Source organism: Nelusetta ayraudi, unplaced genomic scaffold, assembly GCF_046127955.1.
Source record: "Nelusetta ayraudi isolate G7.1 ecotype Tasmania unplaced genomic scaffold, CSIRO-AGI_Nayr_v1 ptg000015l, whole genome shotgun sequence".
Taxonomy (NCBI): Eukaryota; Metazoa; Chordata; class Actinopteri; order Tetraodontiformes; family Monacanthidae; genus Nelusetta; species Nelusetta ayraudi.
This window is the reverse complement of record NW_027466065.1, coordinates 57,280-79,084: the sequence shown is the minus strand read 5'-3', so window position 1 is coordinate 79,084 and position 21,805 is coordinate 57,280. Positions and strand designations below refer to the sequence as shown.

General features: G+C 50.1%; 1 protein-coding gene across 1 annotated transcript; it reads right to left on the bottom strand.

Annotated features, from left to right (window-relative positions):
- Window positions 1-3,336: 3,336 nt before the first annotated feature.
- Window positions 3,337-21,066, bottom strand: plppr3a (phospholipid phosphatase related 3a). Its single transcript, XM_076023146.1, has 9 exons — window positions 20,668-21,066; window positions 16,240-16,343; window positions 15,748-15,933; window positions 13,507-13,636; window positions 12,483-12,678; window positions 9,998-10,055; window positions 8,050-8,223; window positions 6,573-7,397; window positions 3,337-5,220 (listed from the first exon to the last, which is right to left on the bottom strand). Exons 2-9 carry the CDS (start codon window positions 16,318-16,320, stop codon window positions 4,162-4,164), a joined length of 2,709 nt encoding a protein of 902 aa, XP_075879261.1. The 5' UTR covers window positions 16,321-16,343; window positions 20,668-21,066; the 3' UTR covers window positions 3,337-4,161.
- Between the last annotated feature and the right edge of the window lie 739 nt (window positions 21,067-21,805).

Below are 21,805 nucleotides of genomic sequence, written 5' to 3'. Positions count from 1 at the left end.
GAGAGCCCTCAGCGTCCTGTCAAAAAAAGGTTTTTTGTTTCCTCCCTTTTCCTAAACTTTTTGCATTTTTTCCGTCATTTGTTCGTTGAGAAGTGCGACCCCCCCATCGACGCATCCCAGTCAATAGAGCCTCTAGTAAGGAGGCAATGTCTCAAACGTGATGATTTTCTCCCGCCTTAAAAACGATCGATAATTGATTGTCTGAAGGAAGGAAGGAAGGAATGGAGGGAGGGAGGGAGGGAGGGGAAAAAAAAACTCCTCGGATATCGACTGGGCTGAAAATAAAAACGATCCCTGTGACCTTTTCAAATCGTAAATCCCTTTATTCTGAGGAGGAGAGTCGGTGGAACATTCATGGCGCATGAGCCTCACAATCCCCTTCCCGCTATGCATACGTCTGCGTGCGAGTGTGTGTGTGTGTGTGTGTGTGCGTGGCGAGAAGGAGGAAGAGCGACAAAATAAGTCGAAGAGGGAAAATGGACGTGCGGACAAAAGGGCCTTTTGTGCTGTTGTGCGGCGGTAAATCTGCCCTGAATGAATGTCAGCAGCTTGGCTTGGACAGTGTGCACGGGAACACACACACACACACACACACACACACACACACACACACACACACACACACACACACACACACACACACACAGGGGGAGAACAGAATGCAGGCTTAGTCAAAAATGAGGTGCATGGATACAGACAGCTCAGTCTGCATTTTCCGCTGCCTCCTGCAGCCTCGCACGCGCGCACGCACGCACGCACGCACGCACACACACTTGTTGTCTTGCCTCGTGCTTCCTGTGGCACCGAGAGGAAGCAGAACGGGGAGGAGAGCGGCTGGCTGGCAGAGTTGTGAGTCACGGTCAGAGCGACTGTCCTCGGGCCTCCGTGCACCATCTGCACCCCCCAGTCCTGCACAGCCTCATCACACAGTTCAGTGCGCACAAACACCGGACACACACACACACACACACACACACACACACACACACACACACACACACACACACAGATCAAAATAGAAAGAAAAAGCAGCCCAACACACGTATGAATCAACAAACGGCCTCAAAACACCCAGACCGTGAACATGTTTTTTTCTTTTTTGACACACAAAAAAAAAACATTTCTGCTGCAAACAAAGGATCACATTTAATTTACTCACACAGCGTCAGAGTCAAACAGGGTCGGCTGAGGTTCACACCGTCCCTGCATACTGGAGCAGTCGCACTGAGATGATGCGTCAACCTCCTGCTTCCCTGTACGTGCACAACGAGAAATAGAAGCTGAAACCTTCAAACGGAGCTTTGAAGTAGTCGGGGACAAAACTGCCTTTCTTAGAGAGAGACGCATGTGCATGTGCATGCTCACACACACACATAGACACACCCCTGGGGTCATCTGGGATTGACCAACATTCTCACAGAATTCATTATGGAAACTCGACACTGGCCTGCAGGAAAGGAGCAAATATTGCATTTCGAATGCGCAGCATCCATCTGGCGCTCTCTCTCTCTCTCTCTCCCCGTCTCTCGCCCTCTGTGTGTGTGAGTGTGTGTGTCGTCTATGAATGAGCATAAAAGTACTCATTACCCAAGAATCAATGGGAAGAGATCCTTTTCATTAGGAGCGGCTGTAAAGAAGCGGAACCGGGCGCTGACCCTCTCTCCGTCTCGAGTGTTGGCAAGAATCACAAGATGAGAGCTCGACTTAACCAGTCCTCTCCTTTTTCTCTTTTTTTTTTTTTTATTCAATCAGCTTATTAATAATACACTTCACCACAGATAGAAAACATTAGCCCAGAAAAGTGGACTGTAGAGTAATCACAGCAGTATTAATAATACGAAGCAATATCAAGAATCTGTACAGTCAAAATAGGGCAAATTAGTACAACAAACGCCAGCACTGATAAAAAAAAAAACAAAAAACAAATGCTGCAATAATTAAAACACAGACGTTAAAAATGAGATAACCAGTAACCAAAGTCGGGATGCGCATTTTTTTTTTTTTTTTTTTTTTAAAAACAACAACTCCTCATCTAATATTGATTTCAGGGTTATAAAAACTCGTCGGCACTCACAACATCCTGGCATTTCTCAGCCTCCAAGTTGTGCAAAAACAGTGACGGGTTGAGAACTTTTATCTTAATGTACATTGAAATTAAAAAGTTAGCACTCATCACCGTATTAGTAAGAGCCAGGGAAACCAGAACTTGGAAATAATAATTAAAAAAAAAACTAAGTGCATCCTCTGGGAAAAAAACAACACACACGCACACATACACACAAAAAAATGACACACTCGTAATCACATGCAGCACAAACCGACGAGCAACATCATCTACAGGCTCCTCGCTGGAGGAGCGTCACTACGGATCACAACTTCTTCCCTCTGCCGCACAACTTCACAATATCATGTCGTGTAAAATTTCATGGATGTGGCGAATGGGCAGAAATCAACTTTTTCAAAAAGAATTCTTCTTAGATATAAAACAGTTTTGCAAACCTCTCACGGAAATATGATCATCGTACAGCCGAATTGGGTGTAAATAAGAAAACAAAAAGAGAACGAGGCCAGACGCATGAGATGAGAGGAACCAGATAACGACTTTGTACAATATTGTATAAATACACAGAGAGGCCGAAGTTCCCTCCCAGCTTTTGGATGTGGGTACCACTGTGTTTCTTGGGCCTGCCGCAAAAATGAATCTAGATATAACCTCCATGTTGGATGAGTCCTCCAATAAATATTTCCCCCCCCAAAAAAAGAAAAAAGAAAAAAGAAAAAGGGAGGGTGACGTCTCATTTTTCACATTTTTCCAGAAGCCATCAGGAGCAGCTCCACAAACGTGGAGAACGTGTTTACTCTTCGGAAATGACGCAAAATATGATGTCAATTTTGATATCACTTTCCAATAAGGCATACGTAAATATCTTGGTAACAGACTGCCGAACTCTCAGCAGAATTAGCGAGGATAAAGCCGGAAAACGGCAGGGATGCGGACGGAAGGATGATGAAATTTGGCAAAACCTGACTGAGGACAAGGATTAAAGGGATAGCCCACCCACAATTCATCAATTCCCCTCATTTTCCACACAGCGCTTCGTCAATGGAGGCTCTGGTGACATTTTCCAACACATGTAACAGCTCTGAAGTTTTACAGGAGGAAATCATTCCATTAGATTGAGTTGACTTGTGAATCTAAGAAGAATACAGAGTATTTATAAATTACAGGTGGAATCTTCTTCATCAACCAGTGAGTGAACTATCCCTTTAAGGCTTGATATTGTTCTACTCATCTAAAAAAAAGAAAAAGAAAAACTATTTCCCCATTTACTTTCGTATGCATAGCTAGAAGGTGGGTACCAAAACCAAAACACAGGAGGCCCAGGAGGAACAGAACCTTTTACTGAACAAACACTAATGTCCCTTGTGCTGTTGTTTGTGTTGGCTTTTCTCACTCTGTCATTCCTGGATGCTCCTCTTCAGTTTTTTGGAAATACAAATAAGAAAACTCCCTCCAGTCCAGCAGCTCCTCCAGTGTTTGAATGAGTAAATCCATTGAGCGGCGTCCCGGTGGTGAGGCCCAGCCGTGCGTCATCCGTCTCATACCCACAATTCCCCTTCGAGAAAGACAACAGGCCCTCAGGTGGCTCTCAGGTGGATACCGGCAGATCAGATTACCCAAAAGAAAAAAAAAATCTGTTTTGTTTGTTTATTCTAGACTCTCTTTCCACGTGTGGCCTCAAGTCCTTAACCTGCGGATGGAGTTTTGGACGGCGAATTGCGAGTTGATCTCTTCGTCGGCGGCGCCGCCCGGAGGAGCGTCGCCCGTGGTTGTTGTGCTTCCTCTCAGTCTTATCCAGAGCTCTCAGGAGGGGCCTGCAGTCGGCAAATCCCAGTCTGCCGGGCGTGATAGCTCCTTCAACGGCTTGCCTTTTGATTGAGGAGGAGCAGGAGGAAGAGGAGGAGGAGAGGAAGGAGCAGGAGAGCTCTTCTGTGGTTTTTGGTTTTTTTTGGTGTGGTTGAAATTTCTCCCCGGCTCTCTCAGATCGACTTCATCGTCTTCGTCCAATTAGTTTTTTTCTTCCGCCTGCACTCTGTCCTCTCTCCTCTTCCCCCCACCCCCCTACCTCCTCTCCCCCCCCCCACTCCCTCCCACGTTCACTATAGCATCCTCTCGTTCTGCAGGGCCTTGTAGTAGTGCTCCTGCTCGGCGTGGCTCCGCGCTGACACGGAGGGCTGGCGGGGCAGCGTGGAGGTGCGGGACAGCGACTGGCCGCCGCCGTGGCCGTCCATCAGCAGGTCGGGGTGGGGCGGCGGCGGGAGCATGCCGGCCGAGCAGGACGGGTGAGGGGGAGGCGGAGGGGGGATGGAGGCGGAGGGGTGGGGCAGCGGCGGCGGCGGCAGCGGCATCTGGGCGGAGGAGGAGTGATGAGGAGGCGGCGGGGGCATGTGGGAGGAGGAGGAGGGGTGAGGAGGAGGCGGGGGCATGTGCGGGGAGGAGGAGGAAGAGTGGTGAGGAGGGGGAGGAGGGGGCATGTGCGGGGAGGAGGAGGGGTGAGGAAGGGGAGGCGGGGGCATCGGCGGGCACATATGGAGCGGCGGCATGTGCGAGGAGAGGTGAGGCGGGGGAGGCATGTGGGAGGAGGTGACCGGGGGCAGCGGGGGAGGCAGGGGGGAGGAGCTCGGGAGCGGAGGCGGGGGCAGGGGGGAGGAGGAGTGGGGTGGCGGCAGAGGGGAGGAGCACAGCTGCGGCGGCGGCGGCAGCGGGGAGGAGGAGGCGGCGGCGGGGAGGGGCGGGGGAGGCAGCTCGTCGCTGCCCCCACTGGCCGCCGAGGAGCACAGCGGCTCCTTCTTGGCCGGCAGCGTCCGGTAGTCCCGGTACTGGCCGCCGCCGCCGCCCTCCGGCCGCTGCAGCGCCACTCGGTGCTTCTCGCCGTCGCCGCCGCTCGCCATCATGTGGCCGCTGATGGTGTTGCGCCACTCCCACGGCTTGCCGTTGGCGGCGGCCGACACGCGCACCACCGGGTGGTGGGGGGCGTGGGCGTCGATGGTGACGATGCTGCTGCCCAGGCTGCCCGGGTTGCTGCCCGCGCAGCTGTCGCGGTCCGACGGGATGCGGTAGTACGGCGACTCGGAGCAGCTGGAGCCGCCGCCGGAGGAGGAGCCGCCCTCCGAGGTCTTGGCGGAGGGGTGGGCGGGCTGCTTGGACATGGCTATCACCTGGAGGCGGAGCAAAAGAAGCTTAGGATCAGTATTTTTCAACCGCTTTGTGCGAGATAATATCAGGTGTGTCCTGGAAAATCATCCAAATTTTAATTCTTAATGGGTTTCTAAATATTTGCCCAGGGTGTCACCCTGCCTCCGCCCAATGACAACTGGCTCCAGCAAAACCCCGCAACCCTGAGTGCAGGAAGAGGCGTGCATTGAAAATGGATGAATGGTCTATAAATAATAACATCACTCCATTGTGGAGTGATTTAAACGGAACGTGAGCCTATTTTCCTCCCTCAATTCCTCCTAGGACATCAGCCACGTGTGCATCTAAACAGCAGCAGGCTTCACACTGAGTGAGTATAAATAGATTAAGAGACTGTAATACCATTATTAGGCTAGATTATGTCATTTTATCATATTTTTGAAAGGTTGAAAAAAGGTTGAAAAACACTGGGTTAGATTACACGTTTAGCCCGCTGTTTGCAGCCACCTGGCAAAAAAAAAAAAAAAAATCACCAAGGGAGTTCTCTTCCTGGTCAGGATGAGCCACCCACACGTTTGGAAGGTGACTTGCTAACCTTTGGTGAAGGTGTCAGTGCCCTTTGTGACATCACAGAGGGCCGCTGTTTTCAGTCTTAAGGTCGAAGATTCTCACTGTTGTTGCAGTGTGAAGACCGTTGCACGATTTCTTTTATTTTTTCCACATGATGGGACTTTTGAAAAAGTTGAACTTTTAATCTGAGTCATTTGGATTTACAAGTTCGCTCGGCGCCACGATTCACCCCCCCGAGTTCCTCGTCGGCGTCTCCTGTCAACCTGATGAGCTGGTTTCGCAGCGACAGCCGAAACACCTCGACTCAAGCTGCTGCGTCTCGGAACCTCGTGAGGGAGTTTCGACTTTCCGCCTGATTTTCTTTTTTTTTTTTTTTCCCCTGAGCTTGTTTATTCCAAGTAAAGAAATCACTCACGAGTGGGAGGCACTCGGTGTTTGGCAGCTGTTACATCTCCTCTCATATCTCAGGCATATTTTCGAAGAAGTGGCAGCTTGCCGATAAAGTGCAGAGTGAGTGCGAGGAGCCAAATACTGTATGATTGCGGTTCCGCCGCATTCCGCGCTGCTCAGAAATGTGCAGTAGTGGGAAACAGTTCTGTGAGTCTCTGGAATTGATGTCCTTCATGTTAATAAGACAAAATAAGAAAACAAAATTCTCGTACTTCTTGTACTTTGCATGTGTTGAGATAAAGAACATCGTCATCAGCGTAGCACGTTTGGTAGCTGCACTTTTAATCTGATTGGGCCTTTATTCCCATGATTTATGTCCATGTAAACATCGCTAATTACTGAAGGTTCGGCTCACCTGAGTGACTCTCTGCTGGCCGGGCGGCTGGGTGGGCACCCGGGGGGTGGACACCTCAATGGGAGCCTTGGACGGCTCCTTGGCCACGCCCCCCTCGGTCAGCGACAGCCACTTGGCCCGGGTCTTGGCGCTCTTGGGCGAGACGGGCGGCGGCCTGCAGGCCTCCTCGGGGATGTGCACCAGCGGGGGCGCCACCACCATCCTGCCGGCGGTGGGCGTGGCCTTGCTGGCCTGCACGGTGGGGTAGAGGGAGGGGGGCGTGTCCAGCCCGCCGTCCGCCCCCTCGCCGCCGTCCTCCTCATCCTCGCCGTCTTCCTCGTCCCGCGAGCTCTGGCTGCGCAGCTCCAGCGAGCGCTGCTTCCACTCCGTCACCAGCTGCCGCGAGCGCTGCGAGTCGAAGGGCACGTGGAAGGTCATGTGACGCTGGGCGCCGGCCACCGGCTCGTCGGACGGCGAGACGGGGCTGCCGCCGTTGGCCACGCGGGGCAGCGTGTTGCTGAAGGTGACCATGGTCTCCTTGCCCATGGGCCCCCTGGTGGCCAGCAGCTCCACGTCGGCGCTGGCGCGCTTGAGCGAGGCCAGCGACGCCTTCTCCCGCCGCACTTTGCTGCGGGCGCCGGAGCCCAGCCCCGCCCCCAGCCCCGCCCCCAGCTCCTCCCGGCTCTCCGAGGCCCGCGGCGTCTTCCTGTACAGCGAGTCGTGGCTCCGCTGACTCAGCACCCGCAGGCCGACGCCGCCGCCGTCCTTCTGCTGGGCCGCCGTCAGCCGCTGGGGGTGCAGGGCGTCTTCCTCCGACGACTTGAAGTTTCCCACGGCGTACACGGCCTGGGAGGAGGAGGAGATTATAATTGAAAAAAAAAAAAAAAAAAAACCCTCTTCAAGAGTGGATGAATAAGCATCTTTTCATCCTGTCCCCTGTTTAGCACAGCGCCGGTCAGCAAGAATCACACCCCCGAGCCCCCCCCCGGCAATGAGGGGGAGAAACTTAGCGAGTGTGCAGCCACACAGGGAGAGAGAGAGAGACGGAGGCGTGGAAAATGGCGACGACAAGTTTTTTCCCCCCTAAATGGAGTGTGAAATTGTTCCAGAGGATTCTTATACGATTATTGGGTTTCTTTTCCCCTTCCTTCCCTCTCTCTCTTTTTTCTCTCCTTGCTCACTAATAGAAAATCCAAATATAGAGACGGCAAAAGAAAAAAAAAAGACACTGCTGGAAGATGTGACGAAAGAAGCAGAATTTGTTGGAACAAGTGTCGATGGTGTTAAATTGTGAATAACACGGCGGGACAATTTAGTCACAGCGCAACAAGAAACCAAAAAAACTCTCCCCACTGGACAAACATCCCATAATATACGCAAAGCAATATGCTGCAGCTCATTTCTTCAGGTCAGCCTTGGAGAATCTTGAAGAAACATCTTTTAAAACTGCCAACAACAAGCGCAAGAGAAGCCGGTGTGCCGGGCGGGACGGACTGACCAGGTAGACGCCGATGCCGACGCCGATCACGTATCCCACGTAGACGTCGATGGGGTGGCTGCGGTGCTGCGTGATCTGGGTCAGGCCGGCCAGGCCCGCCGCCATGCAGAAGGCAAAGACCAGCAGCGGCTTCAGCAGCTTGGTCGTGCAGCTGATGGTGGCGTTGAAATACATCTGCGAGAGCAAAAAGGTTCGTTTTTTTAAAAAACTTAAAATATCAGATCACCCTCGTACCTACTCACTTCTGATTGGCTAACACTCCTTCCCCAAATATCCCCGCCCCCAACCCCAATCCAGACCCGAATCCCCGGACCCAGGGATGACAATTAAAATACACAGTGGAAATTAAAAAAATGTAAAATTTGGCCAAAATTTCAAACTTGGGACAAAGTCATGGGCCAACATTGATATTTATTCCAAAATGATAATAATAAAAAAAACTGATATAACAGTGAGCCTGTTTATCTGGACCCCAAATGAGTTTTGCTTCAACACTGAACACAAATAAACCAATGAAGTCATAACGATAAAATCCTTGAATGAACCTAATGTCATGAATGACAAACCAAAAATACACAGCAGAGAATTCTGGGATTTGTAGGATTAGCAGTTACATGTGCTGTGCAATACCAGCAGTCCAGCTCTAGTAGGGATTTTGTGTTGACTCGCTGGCCAAATATAGTGAAACAGGTTGACACCTTATGCCCTAACCCAATCAGAAGCGAGTAGGGGCGGGACGTTGCTTATCTCTGTTATAAATAAAAAAAATAAAAAAACACCAAACCTCTTGCCACTAGCGCCGTTGTCGCTAGTTTGCTAAGCTAATCTCCACTACAAAAAAACAAGGGGCTATTAACGTCCTCTGTGCAAACACACTCAGCGCTTTCATATCCACCGGATGACAAGTTGCCACTTTTTCCCCAGTGGAACTCGTCCGATTTGAATAATTCCCTTTAAACTTAAGTGGGTCATTAGGATGGATCGTCTCTGACAGTAAGACGGCGCTGACAACAAAGCCAAGGGAAAAAAAAGGGAGCGTGGTATGGTAGCGCCTTGCATCAGAATTCGCCGCACGCCTCCGTGACATAAAGCGAAGGACGGCTGAGTGACAGAGAGGCGAGCGCTGCAAAACTTTGAGCTTTTCCTTTTTTCTTTTCTAAAAAACGAGCTTGTCCATCTGGGGGTGGAGTATAATAGAAAAGAAGAAAAAAACAAAACAGAACGGGAAAAAAATAAGTTCTCAGCAGGGGCTCCTTTCACTCAGAGAATATATCATTTTCCAGCTCGGAGCCGGGATTATCCGGCCCTTTTGTAAACGTCGCGTGGAAACAAGTGGAATTATCTGTAACAGCTCAATAAATATCTTCTAGTTGCCGATCAAACGGAATAAAACGTCTCAATGCTGCGTGGAAGAGGAGGACGACACCAAAGGAAATTGATCTGACAGTGTTTTTTCTTTTTGTTTTTTTCAGCGAGTGCTTTTGCAGTGGAATGAAGATATGTTGTCACTCTTGGCAGCCAAAACAGCCTCTTCCTCCTCTTCCTCCTCCTCCTCCTCCTCCTCCTCATCTGCTGCCTTTTTTTCTCTTCTCAGAGAGGCGAGCGCGTCGAGCCCTAACGAGCAGGCAGAAGGCTGAGCGAGGTGTGGGAGGAAGCCGGAAGTTTCGGAAGTTCCGCAGTCACGGCTGACTGCAACGGACTGCAGGACGAGGAGGCTCACACTTCACGGATGTGGCTTTTATCGGACTTGAGGTGCCTCCGGCGGGGGGTCGGGGGGTCTGAAAGACTTTTATTTATTATTCATTATGAACAAAAGTGTTTTCCTGAGGCGCTTTTAATTTGTTAAAGGCGAGGAGACGAGCGTCTGCCTTCCCGCAGCAAAATGACAAATTCATGCAAGGAAGAGGTTGAAGTTGTGCAACCGACACAAAGACACAGAGGCGCTTACGGAGATGTAGACAGCGGCGAAGCCAGAAAGCGTCGCATGCTGGGACGGGAAGGTTTTCCTAAAAAGATAGAAAGAGAGAGAGAGAGAGAGAGAGAATTAATCGGAGGCAATCAAAAAACAAGCCAGAAAAAAAAAAAAAAAATCAGCGGGAACGTTAATGCAGAGACCAGTTGTGGTCAAAGTCGGCAGGTTGGTTTCTAGTCTGACCGGCTTAATCACAAACCCCGCTTGGAATCAATTTAGTTAATTATGCCCTTTTTTTTTTTTTTTGATTCACTTCGCTCGTGTTTGGCTTTGTGCGAGAGTGTTTGCCGGCGAGGCCTTGTTGTTTGTCGCCAGCGTGAAAGATCCGCCGAGGCAGGAATCAAATCGCTGGCAGCGAGAACAGAAGAAGCGACTCGGCGGCTGACTTTGTGTTTGGGAACAAACAAACTCAATTGAACCGCGCGCTGAAGAAAGGAAAAGAATAAAAAAAAAACAGAGAGGGGGGAAAAAAAAGAGACCCCTGAAAGATAATAAGGCAATGTTCCTGCGAGAGAGGAGCGGATTTTTTTTTCAGAGCAGCAGGAAATTCATTAAATTATCACAGAAGGGGGAGCAAGGCAAGGCCGGAGGTAAGGGTTTTTGCACCCATGCGAAATATGCGTAAACGAGACGTAAGGCCACATGACGACGAGGTGTTAGATAAAACCTACCGACCATAATGCACGTTTGCATGATTTGAGACACAACGTCAGGTGGTTCTACCACAAGAATGCTATATATTAGCGGCATTCTTTTAGTGGACACACGTGGTATTGCATTCCACAGTGTTATTATCAAATTACCCAAAGAAATAGGAGCTGAACACTTTGTCAGTGGGTCAAATTAGCAGCAGGTGAATATTGTAAACACACAATTATCATTATATATATATACATTTTATCATATCATAATAAAATGTATAGTCTTATATATTGTAAGAGGGATGCATGAGCGTCTTTGATTGGTCCAAGAAAAAGAAAAAAAAAGCAGGAAGTCTGAGGAGATATTGGCCACGTGTTGGTGTACAGTCGAAGCATTAGCTCCACTTTTGCGTGCACTTTAGCCTTATTGTGCTGTTCGTTTGTTCGCTTGCAGCAACAGTGAAAAAAGCTGGCGACACTCTTTTCGGGACCCTGACAGCAACAATGTGGTTGCAAAAAAACAAAACAAAACAAAAAAAAACCCCAAAAAACTGCAGTGTCAGACTTTTTCCCTGTTTTGTCTCACTTTAGTAACTTCCTGGAAAGCCTCGCAGGCAGAAGTAAAAAAAAGAAAGAAAACAACACATCCCTCCCCCTCCGAGTCTGCCCTCCGACTCGCATTAGCCGCGCCAGTAGTGTATCACCGCGTGCTTGTACATCATCCAACTTTTTAAGCGTGAAAGGTATCGGTTTCCATCTGGCTCTTACAAGAAATCTAATCACAAATCGATCGTGCGGCCGAGGCTCCGAGCGGCGGAACGCGGCGCGTCAATACGAGTCGTCGCGAGGGGGGGCGGATTCACGGCGAGTTTGTGTCTTCGCCGCTTCGGAGAAAATCCCTGTTTGAGCTTCCTGCCTGCGACGCTGCATCGACGGTGGACTTTGTGTCGGACAACATCCGCCGGGAAACAAACCCAGCCACGGCGGCACACCATGAAGCAAAAAAAGTTACACTTTTGTAATAAAAGGAAAAAAAGCAAAGAAAAAAGAACCGACCCGACGCCGCTTTAATCTCCTGTAATCCCCTTCAAGGGCAAAATGAGTCTTCGCAGCTCCTTGTGGTTTTTGCGTTGCGCTGAACTCCGCCGAAAGAAAGTCATTTGCGATAATGTGCAGCCGTTGTACAAAACCTCCCCAAGTGTGGCTCGTTCTGCTCATGTATTCATGAGTGGCCAACGCTATGAAAAGTCTGATTTAAAGGACCCGCGTTGCGTAAAATTCACTTTGCCAATTCAGCGCTAAAGCCTCACCACAATTGAGAAAAAAAACAAAACATTTTGTGCAGCTTTCACATGTCCGGTATTTTCTTTTTTTTTTTAAGGCGTGCATTCTGGAACTCAGCCCTTTGTGATGTCACATAGGGCAGCGATGCCACGTTAAGCTAGCGTCGTACAGCCAGGTTTCGGTTCCTCCCTCTCAGACCGCCTGGTTTTCCTCCCTTTGCTAACATGTAGGAAGTTATAACGAAGCATCAGTTTTAGCACTGAGCTATAACCCCCGGATTCTTTGGTGGAGGACGGCTATGAACAGAGGGCTAAATGTGATCAATATATATGTATATATATATTCATGGTATACATGGTATGTGTGAGAAAACAGAAATGAGCAAAACTTTGTTTTTTTGTAATTTTACTCACCGTTCATTTAAATAAACAGCGAGAGCTTCTGCATTTTTAAAAACCGGTTTCCTTTTCATTTTCCCAGACGATATTTTAAACATGCGAGATGGAGAAGAAGGTCCCTTTAAATTTGCGCCTCACCTGGCCGACAGGATGGCGTACAGGTCTTTCCCCATGCAGATGTCCTGCGTGATGTAGGCAATGTTGTCACATGACACTCCCGGGGCGGTGTAATTGGGCTGGCAGACGGTGAGGAAGAAGGGGGTGTGGTAGCCGGTGGCTAACTGGATGACATCTGTCACCAGGGCTGTTGCCAGGAGACCGAAGACGTGAACACCTGAGGGCGAGGAAGAGGAGGAAGAGGAGCTGGAGACGGCGAGATGGCCCGAGGCCGAGAGAACGACGCGCCACCGCGCGGCTTTGTCACACTCAGCTCCTCATTTTCTGAAAACACCTGCAGACCAGAACCGGAGCCCCTGGACTCGATCCGAGGGCTTTAAAAGTGACGTCGGCAGCCTTTGTTCTGCTGTGTGCTCGGAATCTTCAGTGAAAAATTTTTGGCAAGGTGACTTACTTATTTTTCCCCCCACTTCAAAGCTCCGTCGCTGCCTTAAGATATTTCCTGCTGAGCTTTTTTTATCGCCCCTATTTCATTTGAAGTCACCCATCATTTAATTCATATAATTAGCTTATTTCTCAAACCCCCGTAAAAAGCCAAATCAGGATACGGGCTGAGCTGGGAGGTGGAAGGGTTTTTTGGGGTTGTTTTTTTTGGACCAAGAAAATGACGGCAGATTTGTCAGCCTCTAAACAGCTCAGATGTCAGTATAAACACTGAACATATATATATATATATATATATATATATATATATATATATATATATATATATATATATAAATTCCACATTCTGGCCTAACGTAGATAAATTATGGTGCAATATATTTCCTCATAAATGACATTATTAAATTCTTTTTTATGGACAAATGAAATCATAGAGTTCATATTTTTGTTACTTTATCAATCTAAAATAATTTATTTGTGTGTTTGTTTTTCACCATTTGATGCCAGATGATAATGCGACCCTAATTCCTGAGAGCCAAGTCCTTCACAAAAAAATAAATGAATAAGAGAATAAAAATCAGATGCGGGGAGTCATGCGTACCGACGAAGCGCACGGTCCTGCGTAGGAAGGAGTTGAAGCTGCAGCCTCCGGCGTTGATGCTGCTCTCCGACTTGGGACACGTCCTCAGCCTGGACTGCATGCAGTACATCAGCCCCTCCCCCAGCATGATCTATGGAGGGACGGAGAGGAGGGTGAAGGTGTGGAGGCAACGTATCTCTGCATATCGAGAACGGGTGGGAAGAGGAACGCTGGACGAACGCCGGGAGGACGACGATTATTCAAAGAGCCGCTACTATCAAACATCTATCCCTCTTTCTCTCTCTCTCTCTCTCCCCCTCTCTGTCTGTCTCGCCCATGATTCAGAGCGCAGTGTGTGCAGAGGGTGAACGGGACGGCGGGCGATCGAGTTGTAATCACTTCCAATCAGGATGATCGATGAGCGCCAGAGAGGGAGCGCCGGCCTCCGCCGCTGCTGATGGATTAGCGCCGTGCGTGTCTCCGTGCCGCGACGTCGCTATCGATTAGCGACGTCGCGGCTGCACGCTGCGTGCTGGAATGTCGGCTGTGCATCCATCAGCGCGCCCGCTGTCGGGGGGGGGGTGTTTGGGTGAGACGTCGCAGGTGGAGTAAATCACAGAACCACCTGAGACGCCCGACCAAGCGGCCGGAGAATCCGACAGTGTCGGTGCGAACGGTGCTCGGCCCAACGTCCAGTCCGTTCAGCAGTGTTTGGAACAGGACCCTGATCTCTAAGACTCAGCGGTTTAACCCGTTTACACCTGGAACAACCTGTCCGAGTCGACGTTTGTTCGTGAAAAGTGCAGCTTTAGTCGTGGTAGCGAGAGAGGGAGAGCAAAAAAAGCGATGAGTGGAGATGAAGCACAATCCAGCGAAACCCAGCGTCTGACGCTGACCGTCTCCCGGGAGACGACCTCCAGGCCTTTCACTCTGTTTGTCCTGCCTGGGCCCCCACCCCCCTGTTTACACTCTGAAGACTGCGAGCCAGGTTCATACGAGGCTATTCGAAACGCTTCAGCGAAGTGAGTCCTTGTGCGCACTTCCAAAAAGACTCACAACAAAACACCACTAAAGCCACACGCGAAATAAAAACCAGACCGCGTGTCTGTGAAGGCTCTCAGTCGTCCAGGTCATCTCAGTGCGGACGGGTTCACGCTGAGACGACTGGACTGGCTTTGCTTTCTTGAGATAGCAAAGAGGGTAACACCAGTCCAGTTGCCTCAACTTAACCCCTCTGCACCACCTGACACCCACCACATGAATATGTATCCGCATACATATTCATGAGCCAGACAAGGGAGGTGTGAGACCACTTTCTCACCTGCTACACCTCCTACCTGGCAGAAGTGGACTGGACTCCTGCTTCGCCCTCCGGAACTGACAAGATTCTTTGTGGCACAGCTTCAGTGACATTCCCTTTTATGTAGATTCCAAAAGACATTGTCCAATTCTGGCGATTCTGCGCCTGCAGGTGTAACCTCAGTTTCCTGTTCTCGGCCGACATGAGCGCCGCCCAGTGTGGCCATCCCAAGGTTGGACGTGTTGTAAGCTCAGACACCCGCAGAGCTCAGTCCCAGTCTTCAGTCTACCGGCTAACTGGATGCTTTTTCTTTTCAGATCGTCTCGTATTAACACTGCAGACGAGTCTTGCACGGCTCCTATTTTAACCGGCCATCTCCACTTTGTCTTTGGTGCCTGAAAGCATTGAGCTACCGCCCACTGTGTGATTGGTTAATTAGCAATCTGCAAAAGCAGAAATTAACCGGGCAGGTGAGGATAACAACTGAGCAGTGTGACCACACACATGGACCGCCCATTGATCCTTTTCGTCAATGATTAGTTTAGCGGTTATTTTCTTAGATTCAGTTTGAATAAGCGATTGCTTGGAAAGTCTAAGCAATAATATCCTTAATATCCTTTTAAGTCGAAAGATATTTAATCAATAGCTACGCTGGGTTCATGTGTGTCATAGTTAATGTGTCAAACATAATAGCAGAACCCGTGCTGGGCAAAAACAGTTGAAAAAAAAAGCTTTGATTCAAGAAAATTGCAATCGACCATTTTTTCCCCCAACATGGATTCAAGTCGATTAATCGATGAATCGTTTCAGCTCTGATGATGTTATTGTTCGGTTATTCAGATACAAACACCAGCAACCTGTCGGTGCTACTTTCCCCGACATTGACTTTGAATTGGTCCCGTGCGCGTTTGTGTGTGTACACGTGTGTTTGGTTGCGTTTGATGTACGAGCGGCGGACTCACGGACGCGGCGGGTCCGGCGAAGGCCAGACTCAGGAGCATCAAGAGGGGGATGAGCTCGTCGCCCGTCTCCACGTAGGGCATGGAGAGGTCACGGTCGTTGCAGCGGTAGCCCACCATGGCCGGGGACAGCACATCTGTCAGCTCCAGGAAGTAGAGGGACACCAAAGAGGAGAGGACGATGGGGAGCTGGACGGACACACACGAGGGGCAAGGACACGGCAAAGACAGATTTAATGTTTGCTGGCGACGGACGGAGTGATTCATCTGATTCATCACACACACACACACACACACACCGACCTACACACACTCAGAGGAATAATAGCGAAGCCACGGTAATATTTGCTCGTGGAGATAAATAAAGGTCCGGGGGCGTATTATTCATCCCCTCCGCGAGCGTCTCCGCTGATCAATCCAGTTAAAAGTGGCGAGTCACCACATTCTCGTAGCCGAGCGGTGACTCACGGACGCGGCCGGCTGCGCGCGACTCACCTCCACAAAGTAAAAGCACGGCAGCAGCGTGATGCTGTCTTTGGGGGGCTTCTTCTTGGCCTTGTTTTTGGGGGACGGCATCTTGGGGGTGGACCACTCGCAGCCTGTGGGAGGATTGGAAAAGAGACGGTCGGTCGATTCGTTCATGGGATTCCCACTGGGAAATAACCGTTTGTAAACGCATCACGCCAAGGGTTTTTTTTATTTTATTTTTTTTTACTTATGTTGTTGTGGTTCCGTCACCGGTTGGCTCTGTTTTTTTTTTTTTTTTTTAATGGCAACCAATGTTTGTTTTTGTTTTTTTGTCAGAATTACAAAATTACAAAATCCACAGTCTGGACTGGAAAACGTTTCTTCACCTGGAGCCTCGTCAGCGTGGATGTGCAACCACTTGCGATCAGTCAGCAGCGCCGCAGGGCAAACGCGTTTGATTTACTTGAATAAATGCAAACCTTTAGCTTTTCCTCCGCGTAAAGAGAAAAATCCCAGATCCGCACGCTAACATCCTCTGGCGGCCGTAACCTGTCGGCGCTCGGGGAAGGAGACGACTCGGAAGGAGCCCAAAGGCCCAAATGGAAAACTAAACAGAGTTAAATATTTACGGCTCTCCCTACAGCTCCCCACTTCCTCTCCCCGCCGCCTCTCCGTTTCCCCCAAACTCTCTCGCTCAAAAAATCACCCTCTTGTCCCATTTTTCTTTTCTCCTTTTCTATCTGCGAGCTCCCCTCCCACCCATCTGCCTTTTGTCGCGCACGTCTCTTCACCCCCCCGGCTGCAGAACCCTCTCAAACTTACATCAGAGGGTTATTCTTTTTCCTTTGGTAATTTCAAACCCTGCCAAACTTGGCAATTAAGTCCTTTTTGTCGCATTTTAACATTTATACAATCTCTTTATTGAAAGAACAAACAAACAAAAAAAGAAGGGGCAACATGACTGGATAATGACTACATGTTTGCTGAATTACAGTCATGTTTAAAAGGCAACTCCAAAAAAAAAAAAAAGCCTTGTGCGCCAGTCAGAAGATTGTGATTTGGCTCATCCAAAGACAACTTCCAGTAAAAAAAAAAAAAAAAAAAAAAATCAAAAGAAAGAGCTGCCAGTTCCGGCTGAGTGCTGCTAGTTGAAGATCATCCTTGCAGCATCCTTGCAGCGCTGCGTCTGGATGACTCTCCGCCGTCTTTAAATAGCCAGAATGCGTTTTATTGGCTTGTTTGAGTGATCGCGGGAGCAGCGCGTCTCAGCCCGCCGCCTCGTAACGAGGAACAACAACAACGACGACGACTGCCGAGCCAAAAATGGCGACTCGATGAGCGCAAACGTTGGCGCAACTAGAGGAAAAAAATAATTGCAGTCAGAACGTCACCTATGCAAGGAAGGAGGAGAGGAGGAGGAGGAAGGGGAGGATGATGAGGAGGAGGGGGAAATGTCTGACATGAAGCAGAGCAGGTGCAACTGACTGACTGAGTTCCAAAGAAATGAACAACTTCCTCCGTGGAAATGGTTGGATGCATATATATGCTGTTGTATGCCACTATGTAGAATGATTAAGCACATCGGAAACGTACAACCGCGCCTCTTTCTTCACGCTGTGTCTTTAAAATTGCTTTTCCATTGCCATGCTAACAGTTAGCTTCTCTGCTCTCGGTCGCAGTTGTTTAAAATAAGTTTTGTTATTCAACTGCGCCCCGTTTTCCGCACTGCGCTGCTTAAAAGCGGGCCGACGCTGTCAGAATAAACATCGGCTCCCTGAAATATTTTCCTTTTTGAAGGCCAACTAGCAGCTGCTCCGAGACTTCAGTCCCGAGAAAACAATCTCCAGGAAAATCTGTCGAGGCGTCTCCGCTTCTTCATCTGCATCTCGACACTGTTTTCTCCCCCCCCCTGCATTCTCTCTTATGTTCCTCCCCTCCCTCACCTGTCATTTGCCTCCCTGCCTCCCTGCCTTTGCGTGTCTCTTTTGAGGTTTTTCCGAGAAGGTTTTTTTCGCTGCTCCTCCCCAACCTTCTCCATCTCTCCCTCACATTTGACCTTCCGTCCTGCTGCCTGTCTCCGCGCGTCACCCTTCTTCCTCAGCGCCATTCCTTCTTTCCGTTTCCGAGATAAGGGTAGAGGGCATGGGCAGGGTGACCCTGGGGCATCGCGTGGCGCTGGGAATCAAAGACCCGGCCCGACTCCAATTTTCACGACTGGAAAGGAAAGGAAGGAGAATCGGAGGGAAGCGGGACGAGATAAACGCAGATCAAAGAGGCAAAGAGGGGTAATAGAAAAGAAATCCTGAGAGGAGGAGAGTCTGGCTGGAGTTTGGATCCGTCTGGATGTCTGGTGGTGGTGGTGGGAGGAGGAGGAGGAGGAGGAGGAGCAGAGTGGCTGCGGAGGATCAGAGACGGAGAGGATATTGGGATGGATGGATTCCAGTGGAGCTGAAAGCAGCTTAGGAAGGATGCAGGATCCCGGGTCTCACTCTCCCAGACGCCTGGTCTCACTGACCTACTCCAGTCAGCACTTAGAGCTCACCCCCCCCCCCCCCCCCCCCAACATCACACACACACACACACACACACAAGGGCACATTTATCTGTCACACACACCAGCGTTACGGCTCCGTGGTGTGTCATGTGCGCAAGCGGCAGCAAAAAATGTGTGTAATCTGTGGCTCGCAAACATCACAGCAGTGTTTGCATGCGCATCTAAGCGATTTGTGCACTTGAAGCGCTGTGTGTGTTTGTGTGTGTGTGTGTGTGTGGGATGGAGGTAGCTGGCGAGGCCTGAAGTCAACAGATACAACGTGTCTGGCAGCGCTCGGGGACCTCCGACTAGGAAGCGGCAGCGTCAGCGCTTGATGGAGATGCTGGAACAGAAAAGCACCGCAGCACTGTTTGCCGGTTGATGTTTTTTAAAGGTCCCGTATTATATTCAATTTTCAGGTTTCATTCTTTATTTTATATTCTGAGCTCTAGTGGCGCAGCCTTGCAAGATAAATTATTCAGAACCTCTCTGGAAAGAAATTTAGCTGTCAGTTTGCAAAAAAATAAAATAAAAAAAAGCTTCCTTCCAACATTAATACTTTGATTTAGGTGCAACCTATTTGAACAGGGACAGACGCAAAGCAAAGGCAGCACAGACTCACTGCCACTACTGCCTGGCTGGGTTGTTTGCACTCATTCCTGAGAGGGATTGTCCCCCTTGTGATGTCACAAAAGGGCGGATTTCCATAAATACGCACACTTTAGGGCACGTTCCCTGAGAGGTGGAGCAGTCAAAAGAGGCAAAGGATGGAAATTTCTGGGAAATTCACAGAAAGTACAGAGCCGCTACTGGGAAACGGTGGCTCAGGTCAATAACAAGGAGCCTTTAAGCGGGAGAGTGAGGATGCAATGTTTATCAAACCAGCAATATCAATTTTATGTTTAAATCCTCGTTTTTTTATTATCTGGAATTACTAGATTTCAGTCCACGCCAGAACATATTGAACCTCCGTGGGTTCTTTCCCCCCCCCCTTATTGGTTTCTTTTTTTCTTTTCTTAAAAATGCAACCAGACTAGTCGATAAAAGCTTCAGTTCACTGAAATGGAACGCGGCCTTGCCGAGGCAGGACGCACCCTCCAGCGTTTCAACTTTGGTGGGGGTGGAGGCGAGAAATCACTGTGATTACAGACACTCACACAGACAGGCGACGGCTCTGCTGATACTTAGAAGCGGAGTGTTTGGATGCACTTTGAGTTAGAAAAGAAGCCTGTTTTTTTTTTTGTTTAATATTCTAAAAAAAAATGTACTGATGTTGTGCCATGAATATGCCCACACTCAATCCTAGCCTGGATTCACATGCAACCCCCCCCCCCCCCCCCCAGGCTTGCTCACTACATATCAAAACCTCGTGGCCCAAACATGAACCTGAACAGGAAGAGCTGTGTTGCAAAGCCCTGTCCAGTGCAGGGCCCTCAGCAGCCAGACGCACATAAAGAGCCATATGTTCCACTTGATGTGGTGGAGGAGGTGGAGAAGGAGGAGGAGGCGGAGGCGGAGAAGGAGGCTTCTGACAACTTGAAACCTGCCCTCGTATTGGAACGGAGCTCAGATTAAACAGCCATCAGCTCGCCGTCATCACCGATTGGAGATCGATAAGACGTTGATAGCCGCAAGGCTCATTCCACTTCACACGCCGCGCGCATCCTCCGCTCGTGGAGGCGGATTAATCACCATCCGCGCGCGAGGAAAAAAAAAAAAATTAATAAACGAGGGGAAACAAACTGAAAATAAAAATAAACCTCGTCAGGTTGCGCGTGAGATCATTAATTATGGACGCGTGAAAAGCCATGTGGCGAGAAGCGGCGCGTTGCTGGGCGGGATGGTGGTGATGATGGAAGAGGGGAGGAGGAGGGAGGAGGGGAGGATGGGGGAGAAACGATGGTCTGAGCCGCTGTACTCACCTCCTCCTCTGTCCCGGGGGCTCCGCGAATTGACCGAGTCCCGCCGCCCCCTCCCCCCGCGTCTTGGCCGCGCGTGCTGCTCCAGTTTTGCGGCACCAGGTCCAACTAGCACCGGCAGAACCAGCACCAGCACCACTACCAACAGCAGCAGCACCAGCACCTCCTTCCTTCCCCGCTCCTCTTCTTCTCCTATATTTCAGTCCATCTTCTGCTGGTGTGAACGGACTGGGATCACTGGGATGGACGGATAGGGGAGCACGAGGAGCAGCGCGGGGATGCTGACGGTGGAGAGCAGCGGGCGGCGCGTGCGGCACCTGCGCTCCTCTCCTCCTCCTATTTCCCGGTGCTGAGAAATTCACGTGCGTCCTCGCGGTTCCTCCCCTCTACAACTCGCACCTGCAGGTTTCTCGCCCCCTCCCCACAACACCACCCTCACGAACCCGTCCCCTCCCGGTGTGTAAAAGAAGTGCTCCCACCAGAAGAAGAAGAAGAAAAAGAGGAGGAAGAAGAAGAAGAAGAGGAGAGATGGAAGCTTATTTCCTGTGGCAAGGCATCCGTCACACGCTTGTTTTTTTTTCTTTCCTCTCTCTCTCTCTCTATCTATCCCTCTCTCGGGTACGCAGTCAGATTCACGGGCGCGCGCACATACACGCGCGCGCGCACACACACAAAGGCATGGATAGAGAGGCGGAGGGGGACCGATGAGGACTGTGTGTGGAGGTGGGAAAGGGGGGAGGGGGCGTCCAAGGGGGAGGAGAGAGAGTGAGAGAGAGAGAGAGCGCTTATGCAGTGGGGGAGGAGAGAGTCTGGTCAACGCCCCCCCCCCCCCCCCCTCCCGCCTTCTCCTCCAGGATTCCTGCTTTCGGGGCGACGGCCGAGACAAAGAGGTGCTGGAGGCGCGACCACACTTTGGAATGTGCGCAAGCACGGCCGAAGGGACGTGTGCGTGCGTACTGCGCATGTGCGCGCTGAGAGTGTGTTTTTTTTTTTTGCCCCCCGTTTTTTTTTAATTTTTTTTAAAGGGGGGTGGAGGGGGCCCCCAGCATCCCAGAGAGAGGCCGTGGTTCAGCCGGCGCGATTACAGTATGAGAAGCGCGAGCGCCACGCGCGCCAGACCCCTCCCCTCGCGGCTATTTTT